Source organism: Styela clava, chromosome 7 (genome assembly GCF_964204865.1).
Source record: "Styela clava chromosome 7, kaStyClav1.hap1.2, whole genome shotgun sequence".
Classification (NCBI taxonomy): Eukaryota; Metazoa; Chordata; class Ascidiacea; order Stolidobranchia; family Styelidae; genus Styela; species Styela clava.
The window spans coordinates 23,155,783-23,180,563 of NC_135256.1; the positions used below are offsets into that span (position 1 = coordinate 23,155,783).

Genomic DNA, 24,781 nt, shown 5'->3' on the forward strand with positions numbered 1-24,781 from the left:
TATTTACGAGCCATGTTCAAATTTTATACCAAACCTTCATTCGCTTGCCGGGCCTCCAGGTTTATTGACTCTGGAAATGCTAAATCTGAATGGTATGAGCGATGAGAAATGTCGAATGAAAAATTTATTGACTAATGCATATTCGTCAGCTTATTTGAGATCTGGCTGTAAGGCAAGAATAATTGCTGATGTCGGTTTCGAGGTCCGGGCTAACTCAACTGAGAAAGGAATTTGGGGGATGACCTCCAGGGATAATGCCGGACGTATAAAGACGATACAGCCGGACAGCAACTAAATATCCGTGAACCGAAAATTATATATAAAAACGTGTTCTTCGTCCACAAATTGATCCCCAACTGCTCAACGGAAAGGATATATTTCAGACATTCTATATTCCTCCTATAACTAAAGGCATAATCTCGTAATGGCCAAGTTTTTAAAAATTAACAAGTGATCACAAGGTATATTACAATGAGGCATTTAAGAAAGCGCAGTTGTTGAAACTTTTTTGTAGTCCTCTTATCCGAGAGATAAACATATCACTCTGCATGCGAATTGAAAATTCAGGCAAAGGAAGAGGAGTTCACGGAATAGGCCTATATTTTAAAGCGGATTGTTTGTCAAAAACACGCTCCAGCAATTCGTTGCTTACCTGGTAGCTCGATTCGATGCAAATCAAACTTCCCAACTTACGGATGGGGTATGTACTTTCGCCTAAACCGATGTCCGTCATCTATAACCTATACACGAGAGTCTTGCCGTTTAGCTATTATTTCAAACAATACCAATGATTCAATGAACATTGTACACGCGCATGTATACTAATAATATTTATTAATTGTTAATAATATCATACTAACAGATTAAAAAAGATACACAAAGTCAACCGCCAACAAGGATAAAATTCTGGCACGGGAAACATACAAAAAAATTGCAATAATATATTTCAAGTCAGAGGTGTTAACTTCGCCATTGTTCCGCATTTCACTATTGCTATAAGGTGAATGCCAATAATGAGACTATTGATAAGCTTTTTGAGGAAAAGCGTCACTCAGTGCACATGATGTACAAGTAAAACTTCCACAGGTGTGAAGAGCTCATGAGTATTAAGCACGAGTTAGATAGAATTTCAAAACTGCTAGACAAAAACAAACAAGGGCGCAACCAACCAAACGGAGCAGTCCAAAACTCCCGAAAATTCTCTCGCAGAGGCTTTTAAAACAATGGTACCTATTATAACGATCGATAAAAGAGCCGACTTTTACAGCTGAAATTGATTTTTTTGATACGCAAAATACACAATCCACGGTCGGAAATTCCCTAAAATGTCATATCATAATAATTGCTTTCAACGTAAACGAACACTGCTAAAACGCCTCTACCCCAGCTACAATCCCAAGGAATACAACTAATTCAAGTAGAATGGTAAATTGAGGGAACATACATTACAATGTGGTATATTACGGACCATAAGGCGCGCACCGACAATAAGTTGTTTCGATTGAGGGTCATACCATAGATAAGGCGCGTCGGACAATAAGACGCAACTGCATTTATGGAGTGTCGTCGGGATACCGTACAAAGCTCATTAAACAAAAAAAAACTCGACATTTTTAACAGTTATTGTATCTTATTCAAAGAAAAAGGTAAAACTGTGGTTTGTTAAAAAACAATGGTCTCGGTACTGGTTTTTAGTGTAGGCAATAAAGCAGTACCTGATCCATACATTAGGCGCATCGACTTATAAGGCGAAAGGTCGATTTTTGAGAAAAATAAGAGATTTAAAGTGCGTCGTACGGTCCGTGAAATACAAACTTTTCATCATGATCCGGAATAAATTCATAGAGCTGATATGAAATACTGTTGTTTAAAAACGAAAATGGATAAAGGCACATGGTATTTTCTGGGTTTGTAACTAAGCAAAATGTGTGCGATTTACGATATCCAATCCAAAATAGTGTTAAAACAGTTTTCAAGTTTTCCTCACTGTACGCACAATTCCATGTGTGATTATCGATGTCCTTGTGACACAAGACAATAGGTGTGGACAGATACTCGCAAAGGAGAATTGGGGGAGGGGGCTAATAAAAAGATGTCAACAGCCGCGCTGTCGAAAACAATCGTCGAACCCTCCTGGCTACGGCACTGCGCGGGAGTGTTGGTTGTAACCGACATTCAAATTGCCAATGATGTAAACCAAAAGCCAATAGAATAGTTGAAATAGTGAAAATCCTTATATGCAAATAAATTATTCACAAAATTCAAATACTGAAACAAAGCAAGTCCAAAACTTGTGTTCCCATCCAATACAAATCATGACCCATACCCCATGTTAATAATTGAAAGTCACCAGCAAGATTATTTTCAGATGTTGAAGTAACCAGTTTTATCAGTTCCAGCCAATACTGTCTCAGTTGTGCTGGAGTGTTCGACGTTGACGAATAACATTCTGCAGATTATCAAAGTGTGCTCAAATTATTATTTGTTGCAGATTGGATAGATCTTGATGGGACAATAAAAATTTATATCGGTTCAAACTTGGATTAACCAAAAATACGATTGGTAATGAACTAATTTGAAAAGTCGTTTGAAAACAAAAGTGTCAAATTATTGGTGGCAATTTTTGATTTGATATTTTAAACTGATTTATGAAACCAGACATATGTTCTTAAATATTCTTACACACAAACAAAATTTTCAACAAATTCTGGCAATATAGGATTACCGGAGTCTGGCAAAATTGATACTATGAAAATTTGAGAAAAACATTCACGACATCATTGGAAATGATGAAAATGTTACTTACAAATTTTTTTGAATAAATACAAATAAACTTTTTAAAATAATACGATCATAAATAACCATGGAATTAATGAATTTTAGTTCCATGCCATAGTTTACAGTTTACACCAACTTCTAGAGGACTAAATTATAACTCTAGCAGATTTCCCCATATGATCATCATTCCGAACTATTACAAAATATTTTTGAATCACATCCCCCAATCCCCCAACGCATAAAATGAATGAAATGTTTAGTTTACACAAGCAATTAGGGTTGGCAATATATATGGGAACACTCATTTTGTGAACAGAAGCAGAAATAGGCTATCACTTTTTGACTGTTTTCCCCAAACAACCTTGACAATAAAAATTTCTAAGTTTTACTCATCAGAAAGGTGGCATACCACAATGAATATTTACCATTATGTCAGCACAAAATCTATGCAGAATCCAGCCACCCAAAAATAAGAAATAGAGAAATATATTTAATACAAAAAGTAAGTAAGCATATGGTACCATTTACAGCATCAATAAAAAAATGCAAATAAAAGAAGCACTTTTCTTTGTTCTAACAAAATCATGATTTATTTATCTTGACATAAACCATAATCAACACATCCCCATAATATTCGAATTTACATGGTTCAGATCTGCGAGCTGAAATACTTGATAAGTTTATAAGATAAAATTAGATTTAGTTTAAAGTCACAAAAAATGAAGAAAAAAAAAATGATGGACAAAGCTTCTCTCAAAGCATGTAGTACATACATACATGCAAACCTTAGGATCAAATAATTCAAGAAAATCCATGTTAACTGCATTTTTTGTCATAGACCATCCACTTTTAGTTCTCGAACAGCAGAAACACAGAAAATCCTTGATGAGTGTGATAAGTGCATTGAAAATTCAATTACTTTATTATAGTTAACAATGAAGTTCGACTCGATGCATTATTTTGTCAGGAATGCACAAAGTTGGAAGGAAATCTTCTGCATATCCATGCAGTTGCATTGCTTCATACATAACACTGACCCACTGGGTTACCAAGATCAAACAGGTATTTTAGTTTGTGAAGCAATAAAATATACATCTTAGAACGAGATCACCATAAATAGTAGTATTTTGTTCACCCAAGTCCAGTTTGAAAACATAAGATCAATATTCCAACTCTTCCTTATTAACCATCACTGCAATTCTGCAAAAACAAAAAAGGTTTTTTAGTTGACCACACGAACAGATCAAAACGAGATTGAAAACATATTTATTTTTTAAAAATAATTATCTAAAATTAATTGAATAAAATTGAATCTTCTACAACAAAGTATAGTAAATACCAACATAAAGTGTTCACATACCTTCTAATGTACATAAACGCTTGAATAGGCTATTAGTAATACTGTGAAAAACTGGCAGTAAAAATTACCTCAAAATTTACTTGTCTAAGCATGGTTCCAAATAAAATCACAACTGCTATTGCAATGTCAACTGCATCGGGATGGGGTGAATGAACACAATGCACAAACATGCGAAGGGTTATTAAAAAAACAGGATTGTCATCAATCCCTTGATTAACATGCATAAAATTCACATGTTCAAATTCTATTGGGTATGATTATAGGTTGTAAACTTGTCAAATTTTTGTTAACTGAATAAGACCGGAATCAATGTTTTATAAATACGCCAACCTCATCAACAGCAAACAACAAAAATCAGATAAGATTAAAATATTTCAATACTCAGAGGCTCATTTATGCAATAGGGTAATATCCAAAAACCATTGTTGTCAAAACAAATAAAAAATGAACGAACAGAGCAAAATTTGGGGTGAATATCGGGCCCTTTAGAAAGTTTCAAAACACACAGTACCAGCATTCTAATCACTTTCATCTTGACTCTCGAGTACCGAAAATTATAACTCAATTTCACAAACTAAAGGGAAAAACGATTTTTCAAAACCCAAAATGTTGTGGACTATCTCAGCTTACAATCAAGTATATTGACTATAATAACTTTATCAGCCTCGGGCTGTATATCATTCGCAGAACAGTGTACGACTGATGAAAACAATAAGACTAGATACAAATTTTATCTAGCAAAATTTAAAGACTGTAAAAAGGTTGTTTCTAATATTCTTAGACTCGTAGTTACTAAAAGCTATTTATTACTAACATGTTTTGTACAATACTCAGAATTCCCAAAATCTTGAAAACTATTCCTTCTATATAGTTTACAAATACCGGTATTAGCGGTATATAGTTAGATACATTAAATACATATAAAAGTGTATTTAATGGAAGAAAATATTTTTCATGGGTTAGGAATTTGGAATTCATTCATTGTACTGTGTATACAGTGGTATGTTATACAACTTTTTTCATCTGAACATATTTCAGAGTTGAGCAAAACATATTCCACAGGCTTACCTGAATCTCAAGAGTAGGTTTCTGATAGGAAAATTGGCTACAATATCCTACAACATCCTCCGTTGTTCTGAGGTTGAGCCATGTAGTTCATCTCTCTGACAATCTCTGTGAATAATTCGTCGACGTTGCGTTTGCTTTTGGCTGATGTTTCCAGAAATGGACAACCCCAGTTATTTGCTAAAGATGCACCTTCCGGTGTTCGTACTTCTCGTTCAGACTCCAGATCAACCTAAACACAAAATAAGAATATTAGTTTGTTCTTATATACAGTGTATTTGACAGTATATTTAGAGTTTCCCACTGGATAACAATATTTTTACACTTAATAAGCTTTTACCAAGGGAATTTCTGATTTGGGAAAATCCATTCCCTAAAAGTGTTGACTTGTATTGTTTATTTGAATTCCTTCATGATACATCGGTAGTCGAACATAATTTGTTCAAGATTGGTGTTCAACTACAGATTTGTCCGAAACTTTATTTGCCATGAGAAACAATGATAAATATTTTAATATGTCCTTACACATTCCCAAATATACCAACTATTAAAACGTGTACTCAATCAATAATAATTGCTGCAACTCTCTGCACAACATTAGCTTTCTTTATCATTTTCTATATTTTTTGAAAACAATGAAAATGGTTGACTTCGGCATGCCATACTGTAAGATGAGATCAGACACTTAAACACCACTCTCAAATTTCGCAATAATTTCTTTTTTCAACTTGATAGTTTTTCTCACTGTTTTCCTCTTCCCCTTCACTTTATCCTACTTTCCTTTGGCGGCATAATTCATTTTCTAATTTTCAAGGAATATTCTAGATTGCACGCATTTTTGAGATTTCCTACCCAATTTTTAAATTCTGGGTTCATGGTCTTGATTATTCATGTCAAATCTAACAAGTTTTCCTTTTGAAAGATGAAATTCTGATCATGAAATTTTCTATCACCTGTAATTTATCCTTTATTTAAATGTCTTTTATAGTTAATAAAGATAATATTCTGCATGAATCTATGGCAATATCATTAACATGCATTTTTCATCAAAGAATACTATTTTATTATAGTAATAAAATAAACTACTAATTACAGCATGACCTCAAATATGTTGTCCAAATGTTCAACATGTCTGATAAATCAATGAACTGCGCTGTCTCACTAACCCATTTGATTGATCAAAATCTTTTTGATTCCACAACTCAAGGAACTTTAATATTATATTTTCTATATTAGTCTATCATGTTCTACTTATGCTATAAAATATGAATGTGAGTAAATAGAGAATTTTCACACAAGTGACACAACATTCACCAATTATGCAATACCAACACTACCAGAACATGACTAGAAGCAGACAAACTTGCAAATGTAAGAATTAACACACTAAATGACCAATACAATAATTTATTCATTTCATTGCTAAACTGCTTGTGGCCTATAGTAAAATATTATTATTCAATAGTTTGACTTTGCTGTTTCTGCTTTGCAGAATGGGATGGTTTGCGTGAATTATTATCACTAACCACATACCGGTACTTGTTTGTTATGTAAACCAAGACATTTCAAGTAACAATAAAGCCAATTAGTCAATTAGGAATTTGCATGTACAAGATCAGAACTGAAAAATTATTTACAAGAAATATCTTCATTCTACAGTTTTAACAGGTAATTAGAAAAAGTAACACAATCCATATTATAGCAAATTAAAATTAAGCAATTCATCAGTAGGTTTTCCCACAAAGGTAGCGAAACAAAGGTTCTTTTTATGTGGAAAGCACAATCACATTGTACACTGAGTAGATTTAAAGGACAGGACAATGCATGATAAAAACGCATGCAAACTACAATTGTAATATTTGTGAAAAAACTGCAAAAGCTTTTCGTCAGACGAGTAGCTACATTGTACCATACAGACTGTATGTACAAAATTTGCGATACAGATAAGACAGTATTTGCCAAAGACATTCTCCATTCAGTAGTAATGCTAATAAAATTTAATCACCGTCTTCCATCAGTGGCTCAGCATGATGAATTGCCAAGCAAACCACTATTAAACAAATGCCTAGGCAACCTAATAATAATGAAATAAATGAGGGACAGTTTATTATTAAAGCTTGTTCAGCACGGTCAAATGTCCCTGGAGCTATATCAACCAAGTTTAATGTGTGACGAATACTGACATTACCATGTAATCACTAAATTAAAATGTAATTACTAATACCGTAGTTATTATTTTGTACTATTGTGAATAAAACAAAAGCCAGACAACCGATGTAAATTTTCAAACTTTGACACATGAAAGGTTTAGTTTCATGTGTAGTAGTTTCTAGTTTCAGTCACAAAGAAACTTCTATAGGAGACAATACATGATTAGTATGTTGGATTTAGCATTCAAAACCATCATTGCTATTATCATAGTTTACTTAAAGGTGGATCAATTGATTGCAATATTTTCAAGTTTTTTGTTACTGCAGAAACGTTAAACTAAATCCTGAAGTTTCTGCCCGTGTAGTACTAGCAGTCTTGATTAATCTGAGAGAATTTCTACTCCAGCCTGTATTATTATTATAATGGTATAATATAACAATCTTTGTTCATCTACTTTTCTACACTGTCCCCTCAACAAAGATATTCAACCGCCCCACTAGATTGGCCTATAGTCAATGAAATAAATATCTACATTCCACATTGGTATAATCCAGAAATAACCTAGTTCAAACATGTAGCCTATCACCTATATTTACTATATATCCTAGTTATTTCCCATACTATCAGAACTGCATATTATTTATGTTATTATGTGTCTTAGGAATTTCAAGTATGGAGAATGAACTTTTGTGAAAATGCAGTCATAATCAGAAAACAAATAACGATGAAAATGCCTTCACTAACAATCAACATGAGATTTATATAAAATGCCAATTTTGGTATGCGGTAAATAATAACCATCAGTGACATATAATCTTATTCTGCTAGGATATCAGCAGTTGTCAAAACACCTTTGTGCCGTCCTAAATTTAACTTCAAATTGAGTCACCCCCAATTGTTTTTTTATTTTTATCCCACTCAAGAGATCAACTGATTTGAAAATTAAATCATGAATAAGAATGAACAATCCTCACGAATGTATTGGTCATATAATACAAAATAGTCACATTACATTGCTGGACAAATATGCTTATTGTAATTTAATAAATATAATCCGATATATAAAGCAGAAGGTACCGTATTTCTTAATTTATTTTTTTTTCATTATCCAATCATTTTCTACACATCTTTCTGTCAAGATTACTAGTAACATCAAAATATATCTATGACAAAAGCCAATACCAGCTGGTAAAAAATGAGATGTAACCCACAAGTGATCGCATTACATCTTATCCCATCCCTCAGGTTCTCAATTAACATTAATTTATATATGTATAAATGATAACCAGGCATAATATGATATAAGATTTAAATACACAATTACCTTATTTCCTACTAATATAATTGGAACTCTGTCTGTGCCTTTCACTCTGCAGATTTGTTCTCTCATTGGTTTAATATCGTGGAATGATTGAGCATTGACGAGTGAGTACACCAAAATAAAACCTTGACCATTTTTAATATAAAGGTCCCTCATGGAAGCGAATTGTTCTGTCCCAGCCGTGTCCAATATTTCTAATATTGATGGTGCGCCGTCAACTTCAATTTCCTTCCTAAAATAATAAAAATAAGTGCTTTTACAGTAGATATACACTATGGTATGAATTTGATGAGTGATATATTATGAATGCCAGACTTTAAACCAGAGATGAATATGGTTGATATCTGTTGGCAAATATTTTCAGCCACAATTGAAGTTTGATCAAAGCATAATGCTTGGCCTTAGCAGGATGTTCCTTACGAGGTATGAGAGTTCAGTGATAAACCTCAAACATGTACACTGGCCACAGTATATAAATATCATTGAAACAATATACAGGCAAGCGGTAAACATGATTTATCAATTTTTATAAAGTAGCCTAATGAGCACTGGACGCATCAAACCGAATACTTAATTATTGGGATCCCATCATACCACCATCCTATGCTGTTTTACACAGCTGGCTTTTTGCCATAATTACCGGTATATAGAAATACTTTACTACAAGGAAACATTTTTCAAATTTTTTTTTTCTCAGTTCCAGTCACAACATGTAGTAGAAAACCAGGAATTCTTTTTTAAAATAGGCAGGACCATATACAATTATTCTATAGTTTAGCATTAGGAAGTTGTTTATAAAAAAAAATGATAATTTGAGCCATCAGAGCAACATAATTTTGATGTTAGTGACATGTTCAGAAGACAAATTGTTCACCAGGCAAATAACCCCACTTTTATTTTACCAGGCATACTTCAATTACTATAAAAAAAACTTTGGTTTCAAAAGCTTTACACTAACTGGTGCTACAAAATTTATTGATCAGTCAGTCACATCAAGCTGTATCAAAGCTTCATTAGACATCCAACTTGCAAAGTATTTCTAATATCGCAATCGCATCGCACCTGTAAAAATCTTCAATAGTTGGATCATATTTTTCAGCAAATGTTCCGGTGACAAACTGAACAGTGAGAGCACTTTTCCCAACTCCTCCTGAGCCAAGCACCACCACCTTAAACTCCCTCATTGTAACAGAAAGTTCTGTTTCAGCACTGCTGTGAGACGGCTGTGATAAATTCCGAACCAGCTAGATTGAATAAATAATACTTTGATAGGAAATTATTAAAACGTGTTGCACGCTTGCGTAACTGTGAATATGAAGAAAAATGATAATTCAAAACATGAAAGTTTCATATTGACATAAAACCAAGACTCTCACTAAGGAAATATTTAATAATAAGGAAATAAATAACTGTTACTGCTAATCATACATGTATCCTTAAAATAAATATCTCCCTCTAATATGGATTGGCACATTGTTGGTAACGCGCTTTCTATCACACCAGCTTGGGATCTTCCACGGAATAAATATTATACCTAAGTCTTATTCTATCATAGTAAATCTAATTATCTACTAATAACTATAAACTTCATTAAAAACTTAGGTTGCAGTTAGTCACAAAATTTCAATTTTTACACTTCACATAAGAACCTGTTTATATACGAAAAGCAGTTTTTATAGACAAGATGACTTCTTAATTTTGTAATAATACAGGTAATAACAGGTAGAAATCATCAGAAAATGAGGATTGATATCTGAGCAAAGTTATGAGCGACTACTAAAGTGCCAGAAGCCACTCAGACTATAAAGAAATATATTGTAGGAGTAATTTAGGAGCAAATTATTAATATCGAAAAGTACGAGAGGCTGAACTTGAATCGCTACAAAGTAGTGAATTCTATATAATTAGAAGTTCTTGGAAAAAACTTTGAGCATAAAATTATTTTTGTCCCGTAGATACACTAACAGTAGATGAATAAGAATTCACAGTCAACGGAGTTGGTGGAAGAAGGGACGAGAGATTTATAGAAAAATATGCACTTACAGGACAAATATCGGCAGGCAGATAAATATACAGCTAAGCTTACCTACATGCAGCAGCTAACTTGCGAAAAATATGATGGCTTCTTATTTAAATTAGCGTGTATGTTTATTAATGAAATTAGTGTTTACAATTCTAGACATAGCTTAGCCTTCAACTAGGTTTTATAAGTTATTTTATGAGTTATAAGGGCAGAAAATTCAAATTTACATTATAAAACTCACAGAAAGACTCATGAGCTTTCCTGTTGAAATGTCAATAGATGTCATAATGAAATCTGACTCCTACAACTTATTCAAAAGACAAAACAAAACCATAAAAACTCACTAGTTTGAAAGTACATGTACAAAGAAGGCAACAACAAAAGTGCCACAGTTACTAAAGATAGCCTGCTGTAATTCTAGACGGCTAGCTTATTCAAACTCTGAATATATACCACAAAATTTATGAATGGCTCACTAACGGCGGACAATTTGAGTGCCACTAAGTGAAAAACCGCCTGGTACTTGGGCAATAGTTTTATTGACAGTAAGAACACAATTTTTCCTTTTTCAAAAAAATTCCAATTAATAACAATAACACATTTTTACTAAATGAGTGAGTACGTTACATTTATATAAAAACAGAGTACGATATTTATACACTGATATAACACAAATAAATGCCAGGTCTCAAAAAATGTTAGTTTAGAAATATAAGACACGGACACACTTCTTCTTATATAGCCTACTATTTGAATCATGTTGGTGTCACCTGCACAAAAATTTTGATATGTCATCCAGAGGGATGAAAATATTGTGTCAGATTAGTCAGAAGACATACCATTGAAAATTAATGAGCGACATGTAGGACTAAAAATGTTTAAAAATACACAGAATAATAAAATAAATCAATAAATACACAAAATAATAAAAATACTAGTCAACATACTAGTTAAGGATTAAGTACGACATAGAAACTAAAGTAGGCTTAAAGAATTTCGTGCAAGCACAATATTGGGAAAAAAATTGGGAGTGTGCACTGTGTAGTAGTAAATATTTTAGTGACATACATACTCAAATTTCAAACAAATATAGGGAACGTTGTTCTTCCTTATTAAAATATCTAATACAGTGATACCTTGATCGTCAAACATAATTCATTTGAATTGGTGTTCGATTATCGATTTGTTCAGGTGCCGCAACTTTTTTGCCGAAGAAACAATGGTAATTATTTTAATATGTCCTTAAGCATTCCAAAATATCAAAAATATTAATAAAACATGGAAATGGTAGACTTAACCATGCCAAACTGTAAGGCGAGATCAGACACTTGAACAACACACTCGTATTTTGAAATATATTCTTTTTAATTTTCCCACTCGGGCTAAGAATTTCCGTTCTAGTACTACAGCATTTTTGTCACAATTTTTTTGGTTGACTACTGAATTGTTCGAGTGCCTAGTCGTTCGTCTACCGAGATACAACTGTAGATTGATTCTTCATATAAATCAGTTATTTACAGCCTGCTCATGTACAAATTTTGGGTCTGGTATAGTTCAGTACCACAAGTACTTCCGGTGGGCGTAGCATAACGAATTTTGCATATGCTATTCCTAACCCCCACCTGACTATGCCATCCAAAAATTACGTCACCATTACGTCATAGGGATTGCCAAAGTATAATTACGATCGCCCGAAATGTCATCTGCGTTAATGAACTTGCCAAAGCCGGCGATCTCTCTCCTATCGTGATCGTTGTGACGAGAAAACGAGAGAAATTGCTTGCTCGATTTCGGGTGATCGTCTGCGCGTTTTGGACGACCATCCGCATACTTCGGTGGGCCTTATGACGCCAACTGTGACGTCGAAATGACGTAATTTTTCGGTGACGTAGTCAGGTGGGGGTTAGGATTGACATATGCAAAAATTGTTGAGCCAGGTCAACTAGAAGTACATGTGGTACCAAACTATACCAGACCCCAAATTTTTCCCTTTGTAGTAGAATCATTCAAGGCTACACTTGATGAATCTATAAAGAAAATGCTTTCAAACTCTTTGGGCTGTCAAAATATATGCTATGTTATGTTTGTACTTTATTGCAAACCACATTATTATAGAAAATAGGATATCTACTATCAGTTTTGAAAAGGTTTCATAAAGAAATGTTGACGGGAATAATAGCAAGCAGAATATTGCCACACTGTTAGTATTATTAATTGCATCAGTGTGGCATAAAACTATGTATTCTAATTCATATCTAAAACGTTTTAAACTTTCTGAAAAAATATTTATATAAGTGATATAGTGAACATTTTTTTAAGAACAAATATTTACCATAATCATTAAGAAATAATATCCAGTCAAATACTAAACTTCTGAAACTACAAACATTCATGCAGATTTTCTTTCCCAGACAGAAAAATTGGATTGCATGAAGAGCTAAATTGAGCCTATAAAGAGAGGCTTATATAAGCCATATGGTGAAAGGACTTACCGTAGTTTCAACCCAGAAAGCACCCTAGAAAATCGGTCATGGCAAATGGATAATGGACAACAGTTATAACAAATCACTAAACATAATTATTAATTATAACAGTATAGCCTACCTGTGAATAGACATATCAGTACCAAATTTATTTGGAAATAAGTATTTCCTGCAAATTGATAAATAGTCTAAATCTGTAAATCCAGAAACAACAGACATATCCCAACACAGTACCAGTACAGTAAAACTTCAATTTTTGAATGCATTAAAATTTTATGGGAGCATTTTTTTGAGTTTGACAAGAGGAAACAAAAGGCATGATACCGTAAAACTGATCAACTTTGGATACCTTGCAACTTCGGATGAAATTTTCAATCGTATAAATATTGGCTGAATAAACTGTATCATATTGCGCTTCTGGCAGTTTCTATAGTAAGTCCTATATCTGTGAATCTGTTATCTTAATCAATTGTGCAGTATGAGTTATTTTTGTTTTAAAAAAAATAGTAGCAGTTTATGCACGCATTGAACTTCACATCACCCTGGCGTTGATGACTAATTGTCACTTCAAAGACAACGTCACATTAGGTCATCCTCCTCCCCCCTAAGATTTGTCACCGCACATTGGAGCGCCAATGAGTTAGTGGAGATTCGAAAATAGCAACAAAATTGTTATATTTTGTTAAATTTGATCAAAATTGGTTAAACATACAATCAGGGCGTCGAATGGTGAAAGTGCAATTCAAACAAATTTATTAAAAATTCAATCCACAAAAAAGGTTCTCTTCCACCTATTAGTAACAGAGGCATAGTTCAAATAGAAAAAATTGTGGGCAGTCTTAGTTTGTTCTGTCCGAGTAATACTTGGTAAATAATATAACCAGCAATAAATAAAAACAATCATTGTTGCGAGTGAGTTTCTTTGCAAATCTGTGAAATCAGTATTTTAGTGAAACATAATCTATAACTTATGTATGACAGGCATTTAAATAGTTTGATTTAAAAATAGCATCAGCCCAATATACAATGGGCAGTGCACTCATGCTATCAAAACAATAACATTAATAATAATCGACCTTCACATAAAGTAGGTGGTACAACAAATTCTTTTTTTTGTTTTGGTTTAAATTTTTTTCAACCGCCTTTTTAGTGTATTCCTTACTTTTCCTATTAAACAATGACAAAGTGAAAAAATTTCTTTAAGAGAGATTTTACAGCGTTGACTACCGTTTGTACCGATAAGGTACTAGGCTAACTTCCAGCCATTGTTCTTACACAGGAAGAGGAAAATCTTAGTCTCAATAGAAGCTGTAAAGATTTGAAAGAGGGTTCAAACCAGTACCCCAGTATTCAGTTCTGCCAATCAGTACCACATCACAGTTCTGAATAAAAGAATAAAATACTTCAATTATAAAAGTGAATGCAAACCCCTCTTTTACGAAACCAGCATGAAGCATCTGCCGTGATATGAGACCCCCTTGTTTCAGAGACGAATAGAGTATTTTATTTAACCAAATGTCTGGACACCTCAGAATCATAGTACTATTGCCCTAGTGCCACCTTATGCCAGTTAAAGATCCAGTTCCGTTATATTAACCACTATCATTACAGTATCGTATTATGCATACCGGTAAACTGGTATCCAGGAATGCCAAAAATGAATCGAACATTCAAATTTATTCAAAATTCATTATATTCGATAATCAATATAGTAAATCTTTGAATATGGGAATAAATTAAAACCTTTTCGTCAAAAAATTAGGCATCTTGAGCAGTCAGACAAGCGGATCTAAACGCATGATATCCCAACTGCTGAGAAAAAACACAGTGGAAACAATGACCTTTATATTTACGTCACTTTAGATGTGATCAACATGAAAACTAGTGATTCACTGATTTATGTAATTTGCCACATGACAATATGGCATAGCTTTCCGATTCCACTAAAAGCTTCCACGATGAAAGACATCAATTATAACAACGAGTATAAAACCCTCTCTTACGAGACAGTCCGACCTCCATATCGGCAATCTTGGCCTGCGCAATAAACTAAATAAAAAGTGCAATCTGCCCACGTTTCATAGACAAATAAAGTGTTCGCCAATTGAACCAAATGTCAGAACATCTTGGAATCGGAAAACTGTTGGGAGGCGGACAACCAGACTACACGAACAACTCACAAGAGACAACTGGACTAAAGAGAGGCCTGGAAGCCTAGTGAGTTGTTTGTGGGTTCGCATTTCCTACGACCAGACAGTGACGTTCTACAAATATCGGTATAAGGGCGTATTTTTGATATTTTCATTGGAAAACACATTAATATACTCTAGAAGGCATTTTTATGTGTATAAGAGACACTGTGCCCTAATGACAAAAGCTTGAAATATTTAGATTTGCCCACTTCTGCCGGTACGGTACCGAATAATTAGCAACAATCAATTTTATTTGGTCACTCTGATAGAAACAAAACAACAACGAACAAACAAAATACAGAGGACCTGGTGGAGAACTTCAACTAGTCTATATGCTAATAATGTAATATAAGCATAGAAATTAAAATAAACTTTGTTTATGAAGGGAATAACTTCAAAAGCTAACAGTACCAGTACGTACTAACCGGTACCGTCACCGTATAACGTTGAGTTACCGGTACCAGAATTGAGCGCATTAGGCCGTAATAATACGGTACCGGTATGTTTCGTATTTAATTTGTAATGGAATAACGTTACATACACTATGTACCTAATTAATACAGTTAGGCTACTCCTTTATTAATATTTCTTCAAAAATGCGAGCCCACACCGTATGAAAAAAAAAAATAACGAAAAAACACGGGCGACAAGGGCAGGGCAATGCAAAGATGCGAATTAACAGAAAAAAGTTATTTTATTAAATGAATTTTGAATGTCGTGATTGGCGTCAAAAACGCGTGAACGGTAATGGTGTTTACATTTCGGGCACCCAAATTTAACCCTCTCCGGGCCCCTTTATCTTTTAGCAGTGGGAAAAATCTGATATTTAGTGAAAACAATACTTTTAGGTCATATATAATAAATTTTCGATAACCACAATGTAAAAATCTCTTAAATCAGAATTATAACGGTTCTTTGGCAAAACATAGACGGACTTGATAAAACGTGGCAGATTGTAAGGAAGCTTATGATATTTCGGAAATAGTGTGACGACCCTTGTTTCATCCGTTAAATCAACTCCATGTAACTTCGGAAATTTGGTCCCGGTGTTGAATTCGCCGACACGCTTGACTTGGTGCTGACAGATTATATTGCTTCGAAAATCATCGTGCCACTGGAACACCACTGGAACACTGATTAATAAAAAAAAATCACAAATTTTATTTTGCGGACCTTTGAAGCAAAACCAACTATTTGAAATAGGTGGGATTACCATATCTAAAGACAAAATAAAAATTCTTGGTGCATGGATAGGAAATAATGAAAATGCCATAAAAGAAAGTTGGTTTAAAGTGCAAGAAAAAATCTGTAACATAGTCAATATTTGGAAACAAAGAAATATGAGCATGACCGGCAGAATTATTATAGCGAAGACTTTTATTTTGTCAAAAGTATGGTACTTATCTGCTTTCGAATGTGTGCCAAAATATATTTTGAAAAATATTACTAAACTAATTTGGAATTTTATATGGAGTGGTAAACGTGAGTTAGTTAGTAGAAAAATATGTTGCTGTAGTAAACAGTATGGTGGACTAGGATGTATTGATATGGAAACACAAATTAAAAACATACAAATTAAATGGATATTTTGGTAATTAAAAGGTAGTGGAGCCCCATGGTAATCCAGAGCAAGAGTATTCATTAATAAGTATGACAAACGACTAGTAACCTCAAAATTAGAAACGCCTCATCTTTCGATTCATAATTATGAAAATAGTAAAATACATAAATTTTATACAACAATCGTTAATCATTTTAAAAGTTTGAACTTTTCGAGAAAACCTATATTTGTTAAAAAACAAATAGTGAAAGAAATATTATGGTGGAATCCTCTTATCCAATTGTCTATTCACCCAGAACATGTGGGCAATTGGATAAGAGGAAATATCATTTATATTAGAGACATTTTTCAAAGAAACTGTGTCAATATTGCAACTGATGTTATTGGTCATGCTAAATGGAACTCAATGTCTATTAATAGTAAAAAAAGTATGAGAGAAGAATTTCAGATGTCATAATGTATATAGTAGAGGTGTTACCAATAGAATGGAAATTGTTATTATTGCAACCAGATTCTCATGATAGTGTAGAAAATGATATTCTTAACCCTTTTGATTTTGAAGAAATTCCTACAACAAAAGAATTGCATATAATGTATGAAAAAAAAATACTGGCATGATAATTTTATTAATCAGAAAGTATTTCATATTGGTCAGAGGTATAATATAACTGTAGACGATATAAAATGGATAGATATCTGGAATTATTATATTCCCAAAAAGTTACAAATTTTAGGATGGAAAATAGCCCATTTGGCATTGCAAACAGAGGATAAAATAAGGCATTGGGTAGATGGTGATGATGGGTACTGTCAGCTATGTAACAACAACATTGTAGAAACTTGTAAACATTTATTTTTTGAATGCGTTTATGTTAGACAATTCTGGGAATGGTGTAACATTGCACCTCCCAAGTACAATATTAAAAGTATAATTTTCCTACAAAATGTAAAACCAATATTAGGACTGATCATTGCGTGTGCAAAAGGGGCAATATGGGATTTTCGAAATTATATTATATTTGAAGAAGGGCAAACTTACCAATCAACCATGCGAACAATTTTCAAATGCAAGCTGAAAGCTGCCATCAAATATATGGGAGAAGGAACAAAATTGAAATAATAAGCGATGAAACCATTGATGTATTATTTGATAAATCTATTATGCTTTAAATATGTATATAGTGTTATTTCATTTAAATTTCAACGGTATCTACCATATTTATTGTATATCATCAACATGGATAGAAAGTAGAAAAACCCTATAATCATGGTATGGAAGTTTTTCTTATTCCTATCTAATTTATTGAAAACTTTTATTTTTCCATGCAAATTAATTACTGATGGTAATATAATTATAAATTAATAAAATGACACGGATCAACTATACTGAACTTCAAATGGACATGGATGTAATATGTGTATATATGTGATCGATAAATTGGTATTGTATGATTTTATAATTCGTATATACAATATGACTATTGAAATGGTGGTAATTAAAACCATGATATTCAAAATTCTAAAAAAATGAATAATAATCTTGATCTAATTCGGCAACTAATAATACAAAAAAAAAAAAAAATCATCGTGCGACTTCCTGCGTTTTTCTGTGTTCTGACGGCGCTGTCTCGCGTCAAGATTAAGTGAGTGACTTATCAATATTCAAGTTAGTTGTGCACATGGAATATTACACGATATACTGTACTTGACTATAGAACTGATAGAATGCAGATTACAAAACAAAATAGAGGAACAATCAATTGAATGGAAAGACCCTAAGACCGGTTCAGCACTCGAAAGCACATTGACATTAAGATTTTAAACTCACTTTAAAGCTCCCATGAGTAGATGTAGTCTAGTAGAAAGCCGCTTTGTGCTACGATTGTTCAGCATAAAAAAGAGTAAGTTGTAAATGTTCTTATAGGTACCTAATACAGTAATGATTTGTCAAGGAATGTAAATTTTGATAAGAGATATGTGTATTTTTGGATCATAAAAAAGTTGCAGTGTGAGAATTTATGCTGTGTGATCAAAGCAGTAAGCAAGAATATAAATTGACTGATGGGTGATTGAAATTGTGACGTCTGCATGGAAAACATAAATTAAACACACATATTTCAACTTCAATTAATTAGTGTTTTAGGATGGAGTTCTACTGATCTTGATAATTTTTTCCCAGACTCATTCTGTCATTGTATACGAAGTCACCAGCTGCATATTACAATTTACAACATAAGAGGTGTTTTACGTTTGCCACAATAATCCATTTTGCTTGGTTTCAGGCTGGTACTAATAACTTTTTTCACATAAATTGGATACCTATTATTGCTATTATCTAAACATAATATGCTGGGAAGTTTTGAATTATTTTTTCGAGTGTTTGTAAATTATTGATTTGTGATCAATAGCAATAACTTTTTTGCTACTGCAAAATCCACCACATTTATTGAATGCATTAATATTTCTCCTGGAACCGTTACATTTTATTAATTCCAATTTGTTTTGTGGGGTATTCACATTTTTTTTTCAAATAATACTTTGTCAAAGTGGCTGTTATACTTATAAATAAACACATACATGCTTAGATGGTAGACAAGGTTCAATCGTTGTGGGCTATTTATTTCAAAATATCGTAACTAAAATATAAATTTTTGCAGACGTCTCGAAACTCACTTTTGAAGAATGATTTGCTGTCACCAGATGAGGTTTTGGCATGGAAACACATCTAGAGGGAATTTATAAAGATATGTCTAAAAAAAAAAAATGAAACAGCCATGTAAACTAACAGGCCAACATGTTTAACTCAATAGCTTGATAAAAATGTCTGTTAAATATTAAGCACAGGTATAGCACAAGGAATTGTTTTGGGTATTAATTCATTTGTATTTTCCTATTTGATCCATCTCCTATTGAGCATTTAAATACTTGGATCATCATTATTATTTCTAAAATTACCAACAGTATTCAGGTCATTAATAACAGATGAACCGGGTAATTTTTTTTTGTAGGTTCTTCCTGCAATTATTGCTAGGATTTCGGAGATGTCTGAATTTGAAGCAACGCCAAGTTTTGCAAACTGCAAAATATCTTTTTTGACATATGCAACAGCACTGCTGACGTGGCTTCCCTCAAAAAAGGAAATCTACTGGTTAGTCCCTGAACTCGTAATAGAACTGAAATGAGGAAAAGGGAATAACATTTTGGCCTAACCCTAACGTGGTACACATACTACGTTCCGGTGTCCTCATTTCTTGGTACGCATACTTCAGGAGTACGGAAACTTGACTGTAATCACATACATCTTAATCTTCGTTCTAGCTGCTGTGTTTGTTCAATTTTTTCGTATTCCATGAGTCCTATTGTCCATCTTGTTGTTATTATTTTGGCTGCAGTACTTTGCGTATACATTTGCTCAAATTTTTTGAATACTTTCTCATGTAGTGTTGTTACAACTTGACATTCAGTTACATTGTTTAATAGGTATTCGCTCATGAATGATTTGAAAATATTTTCTTTTATATGAAGTGTCGGATGTTCAATGATGTGATGATAGAAATAAATTTCAGCTGCTTGCATGTGTTGAGATAGCCTCTGTATAATCATTGACTCTTAAAAAAGTTATTTATAGATTGGTTTGATTAATTTCTTGAGCAGAGCCTTGTGTTTCTTGGTTGCATTATTAACAGAAATTGCAGCTCTACCTATGCATTCCAGATTGTTGTCACATTCACAAAAGCTGCAGTGCGCGACGCCGTTGAATTCTTTCTCATAATCATTACGGCAAATTTTTCACGTTTACTCATTTTATCTCTTATGAAGTTCCAGATCTAAACTAAATTCGAAGTTCAATTTACTGGTTTATTCATTTATAAGGTTAAAAATAAGGACACACGTCAAAATAAAGATGTTTCTTAGAAATAAGGTCAAATTTGTGCAAAGTATTCATTTTCGTCACCACTTCACCTACATCTGACTGACATTTTTTGCAATGCATCGCGTTTTTGATGCTTTGCTTTCTTTCGACAAGGAAGTTGTCACATCATCCTGGTCATTTGCAGGACAGACTGTGTCTTCATTTTCACAATTATTTGTTCATTTTTATCAAATTTCTTCGTCCTTCAGCAAATATTTCGATCAGTCATCAATGAACAGGGCTAGTTTTCGAGCTGTGATGCAGGAGCGTCGTCGTCGTTAAGCATCTTGTCTGAACAAAACCAACCGTGACGCCAGCCACTTGGAGGTGCAACATCACCTTTGTTTATATTATACGGCGAGCGGAGTTGGACATCTAGTAGTATATATTTATGGTTAAATGATGTCATGTGATATTGTTTCCGACCATATTTAGTATTTCGGCATTGAAGACACTGGGGGCGCTGTGACACATCCGGTCTGTCTTCTGGGTGTGCTGTGGTTGGTACCGGTGCAGTGCGGTTGGATTCTGGTCATGAGTGTCTGTGGGAGTGCCTCTGGTCTCCGGTGGGTTATCAGGGATGTTTGTGTGTGGTTTTGTGACTGCGGGATGGGGATTTGTTGGATGTTTTTATGCTTGACAGTAGGCTGATGTTATTGTTTCAGTGCAGTGCCATTGCAGTTATTTTAAAGTTGTGTTTTTGTTTGTTGTCGCACTGTGCTGCCTGGTCGCTTTATTGTATGCTTGTCGTTTTGTTTGAATTATTTGGCTGTGTTGAGATTGTTAATTAATAAATAGAATAAAATTGCATACCTTGAGGTGAATATTGAGAGGAAACTTGACGTCAGATCATATTGGAAGATATTCTGAACTTGGATAATTATTTCATAGACTGTCGGTACGCTACAATAGTAAGATTCGGAGATAGTAAGATGCTTCTCCATACATAAATTTTAAATCTTAGTTAGTATATTCAAACAGTGTCTTTATTATTTTTAGTACAATGTTAACATATTACAGATTTATTATTGATTTTAAAGTGAAACAGAGCATGCGAGTAAAATAGGAAAACGTGTCTCATCTTTCAGGTTCCTTTTATTATGCTGGAACTTGTTGTGGTTTTGTGTTTGAATACTCGGAACGCGTCGAAATTATGTATGAAGCGCCTAAATACGTAATATTGCAATACGAAAATGTTTACTTTGCACGCAGCCGACTCGTGGATTTTGGACACGTGCGCAAATTAACAAAGTGCTTTCGAAACCTAAAGTGCCAATACTCCGCCAAATGAAGCAACTTTGCTTGGCATATTCCACAACCAAGACGCTACACCAGTAGTTCTCGTACTTTTTTTGCTTTAGGCAAATGAAAAATATTCTGCAGCACATTTGTAACAAAATAAAAATATCATTAAACAAATTATTCTGAAAATGTTAATGCGATGTGTGTGTGAAATTGAAACGAGGTTTCGTCGCTCCCTTTTTTGCTTTTAATTTAAGTCATAGTAGAAAATCACTCTCACCACAACGATAAGGCAAATGTATTCCTATTACCTGTTTAATACTGGATACTCAAGTCTCACAAGCTTGCCCGTTGCATGCATGCCTATGTGTAATACGAATAGCTTATTTTCCAAAATTTCAAAAAGCTCCGCGGCACACCTGAGAAGCTCTTGCGACACACAGTGTGAGAAACGCTGGGCGACACTGATACAAAAAACGTAATTTCTCGCGGACTTGGCAACAAATCCAATTCGCGTACCAGCGGGTCAACAACTTATTCGGATGTAACATGATCAAAAAAGCTATGAAAAGAATCGAGCAATTTTGGAGCCGTTTGGACAATAAATGGTCGAGTTATTGCTGAAAAACCAGAAGTTGGCAATTTTACCTTATTTGCCGACCAGCACAAATTTCAAATCCTATTCACTTGTGTGCGCATGTTCGACAGAAGTTAGGCGACCCCGGAAAATCTTCATGCGACCTCATGCGGGGTCGCGACCCCGTACAGGTTAGGAACCACTGATCTGAATTACAGCATCAACTAATCTGCCCCTCCCCTATAGATTGGTTTATGAGTGGGTTGCAATACCTTTATGGTGTTGTCAAAAATTCGGAGCAAGTGAAAAACTGTGCTCCCCCGAACGTTGAATTAGGTTTCTGTTTATCTGGGCGATCGGCGCTGACTTTCAAAACACGACTAAGTTTCAACTTTGGATTTGTTTTTAGATTGCTATTGTCTGTCCATATAAATTCCAACAGTCAAAATGCTGAAATGGTCTGATTTTTTAGGTTCAAAATCTCAGCTACATAAATATTGTTCTGTAAATTACGTGTTTTATCAAGATCAGCGTCATCATATTCATAATTGTAAGTCTCAATTGCTTCTTTTTCTGAAAACGTGGCATTAGAAATACGCGCTAATTCAACGCAATTTCTGCAAATATTCTACCCGTCGGCATAATTACAATTGTTCTGCTAGGTTGCTGAAAATACAGATAGAAAATCGGAAACAATCTGACACACTTTTCTATCATTTTAACCCCCATATTTACTACTAATATACTTGGATTTCATTTGGTTTTGAATCTGAAACATATCACTTGTGCATACGCCTCCTAAAATTATTGGAAGCCAAATTTTCCCCTACTCGGCAAATTCTCATATACTGCATCCTAATAAACTTGATTATACCTTATATGACATAGGAAACTCATAAACTACGTTATCTGCTCAATAAGCCAACATAATTGACAAAACTAAACAGACGAATATTAGCTAATATAACAACCGAAATCCACTTCTGAAGGAAGATGTTGCACTTATGCAACACCAATTTTGAACCACCCATGAACGACCCATGCAAGCTAATCAAGGGTGGTTCGTTCCATTATCTTTGGTCGAATAGTGGACGATTTTTTTTATCATCTGACTCATTTTCTGTCTTTATTTTATAATTTCCTATTATGATAATCCGTAGTTACAGTTTGATCGTAGCGTAAATAAAATGGTCAGGAGCATCGGTGACCTGTAAAGGTCTTCCATACTGACCAGCAACATTCAATGTTTAAATATTCACTGCACTGTATTTATATAAAATCTGTACTACACCCACGTACAATTGCACCCGCGTACATTTGCACCCGTGAACATTAGCACCCACGGATATTTGTATGGGTGGATATTTATGAAGTAAAACAAGTTGCCATATTGCCATTTACGCCGAAATACGAACTTCCCAATGTTATGAATAGTAATGAAGACGAACTCGCTGCAAACCCGAACACGATTAATTCGGATATCTAGATAATTCAGATCGTGCAAAACCTCAAAACAGGCTGAAAATAACCCTCATCGGAACAGACGCAACAATACAAAGAGTTAGAAAAGTGTCGTTGACGTAAACAATTTGCTTAATATAATTCTTGCTTTCGCCAAGACAAGATCATTTTTCTCTTATCTATTATTCCTTCTCGAAGCACGTCTCTCTTGTCTTGTATAATTAGCTAACACTGACGTGATTAATTTATCTACGACCAGTTCTCATTGCCATCGTCTACTAACCATAACCACCGTAAATTCACCTACGTTTGCGTTATTTCATTATAGAAATTGATTGACAAAAGTGGGGTTGGATTTTAACTCGCACTGACTGTAAAAAAACGTAGCGACTCTCACTAAGAATACAGGCTACTTAAAATTTGTAATCGGTCTTCATCTCCAATATGTAGATATAATTACCGTCAAAGTTTGTCTGAAATAAAGGTATTCGCGAGAAAACATGTTTTTGGATGCAAATGTATGCAGGTGCAAATATCCACGGGCAAAGATGTTCATGGGGGAATACATATGCGTGAAAATGTCATGAGTACAAATGTCCGTGGATGCAAAGGTACATGCGTAGGCTACAAATGTACGCAGGTGCAAATGTCCAT

The 24,781-nt window shown here is 33.9% G+C and overlaps 1 protein-coding gene and 1 long non-coding RNA gene across 2 annotated transcripts; one reads left to right on the plus strand and one right to left on the minus strand.

Moving 5' to 3' along the window:
- Positions 1-817: 817 nt before the first annotated feature.
- On the minus strand, positions 818-9,996 carry LOC120327506 (ras-related protein Rap-2a-like). The gene is made up of 4 exons (XM_039393814.2): positions 9,738-9,996; positions 8,679-8,907; positions 5,207-5,435; positions 818-3,978 (listed from the first exon to the last, which is right to left on the minus strand). Exons 1-3 carry the CDS (start codon positions 9,857-9,859, stop codon positions 5,244-5,246), a joined length of 543 nt encoding a protein of 180 aa, XP_039249748.1. The 5' UTR covers positions 9,860-9,996; the 3' UTR covers positions 818-3,978; positions 5,207-5,243.
- Positions 9,997-18,575: 8,579 nt separating this feature from the next.
- On the plus strand, positions 18,576-20,499 carry LOC144425270 (uncharacterized). Its single transcript, XR_013477419.1, has 3 exons — positions 18,576-18,835; positions 19,592-19,778; positions 19,943-20,499. It is a non-coding gene; the product is annotated as an uncharacterized LOC144425270 (long non-coding RNA).
- Positions 20,500-24,781: the final 4,282 nt, after the last annotated feature.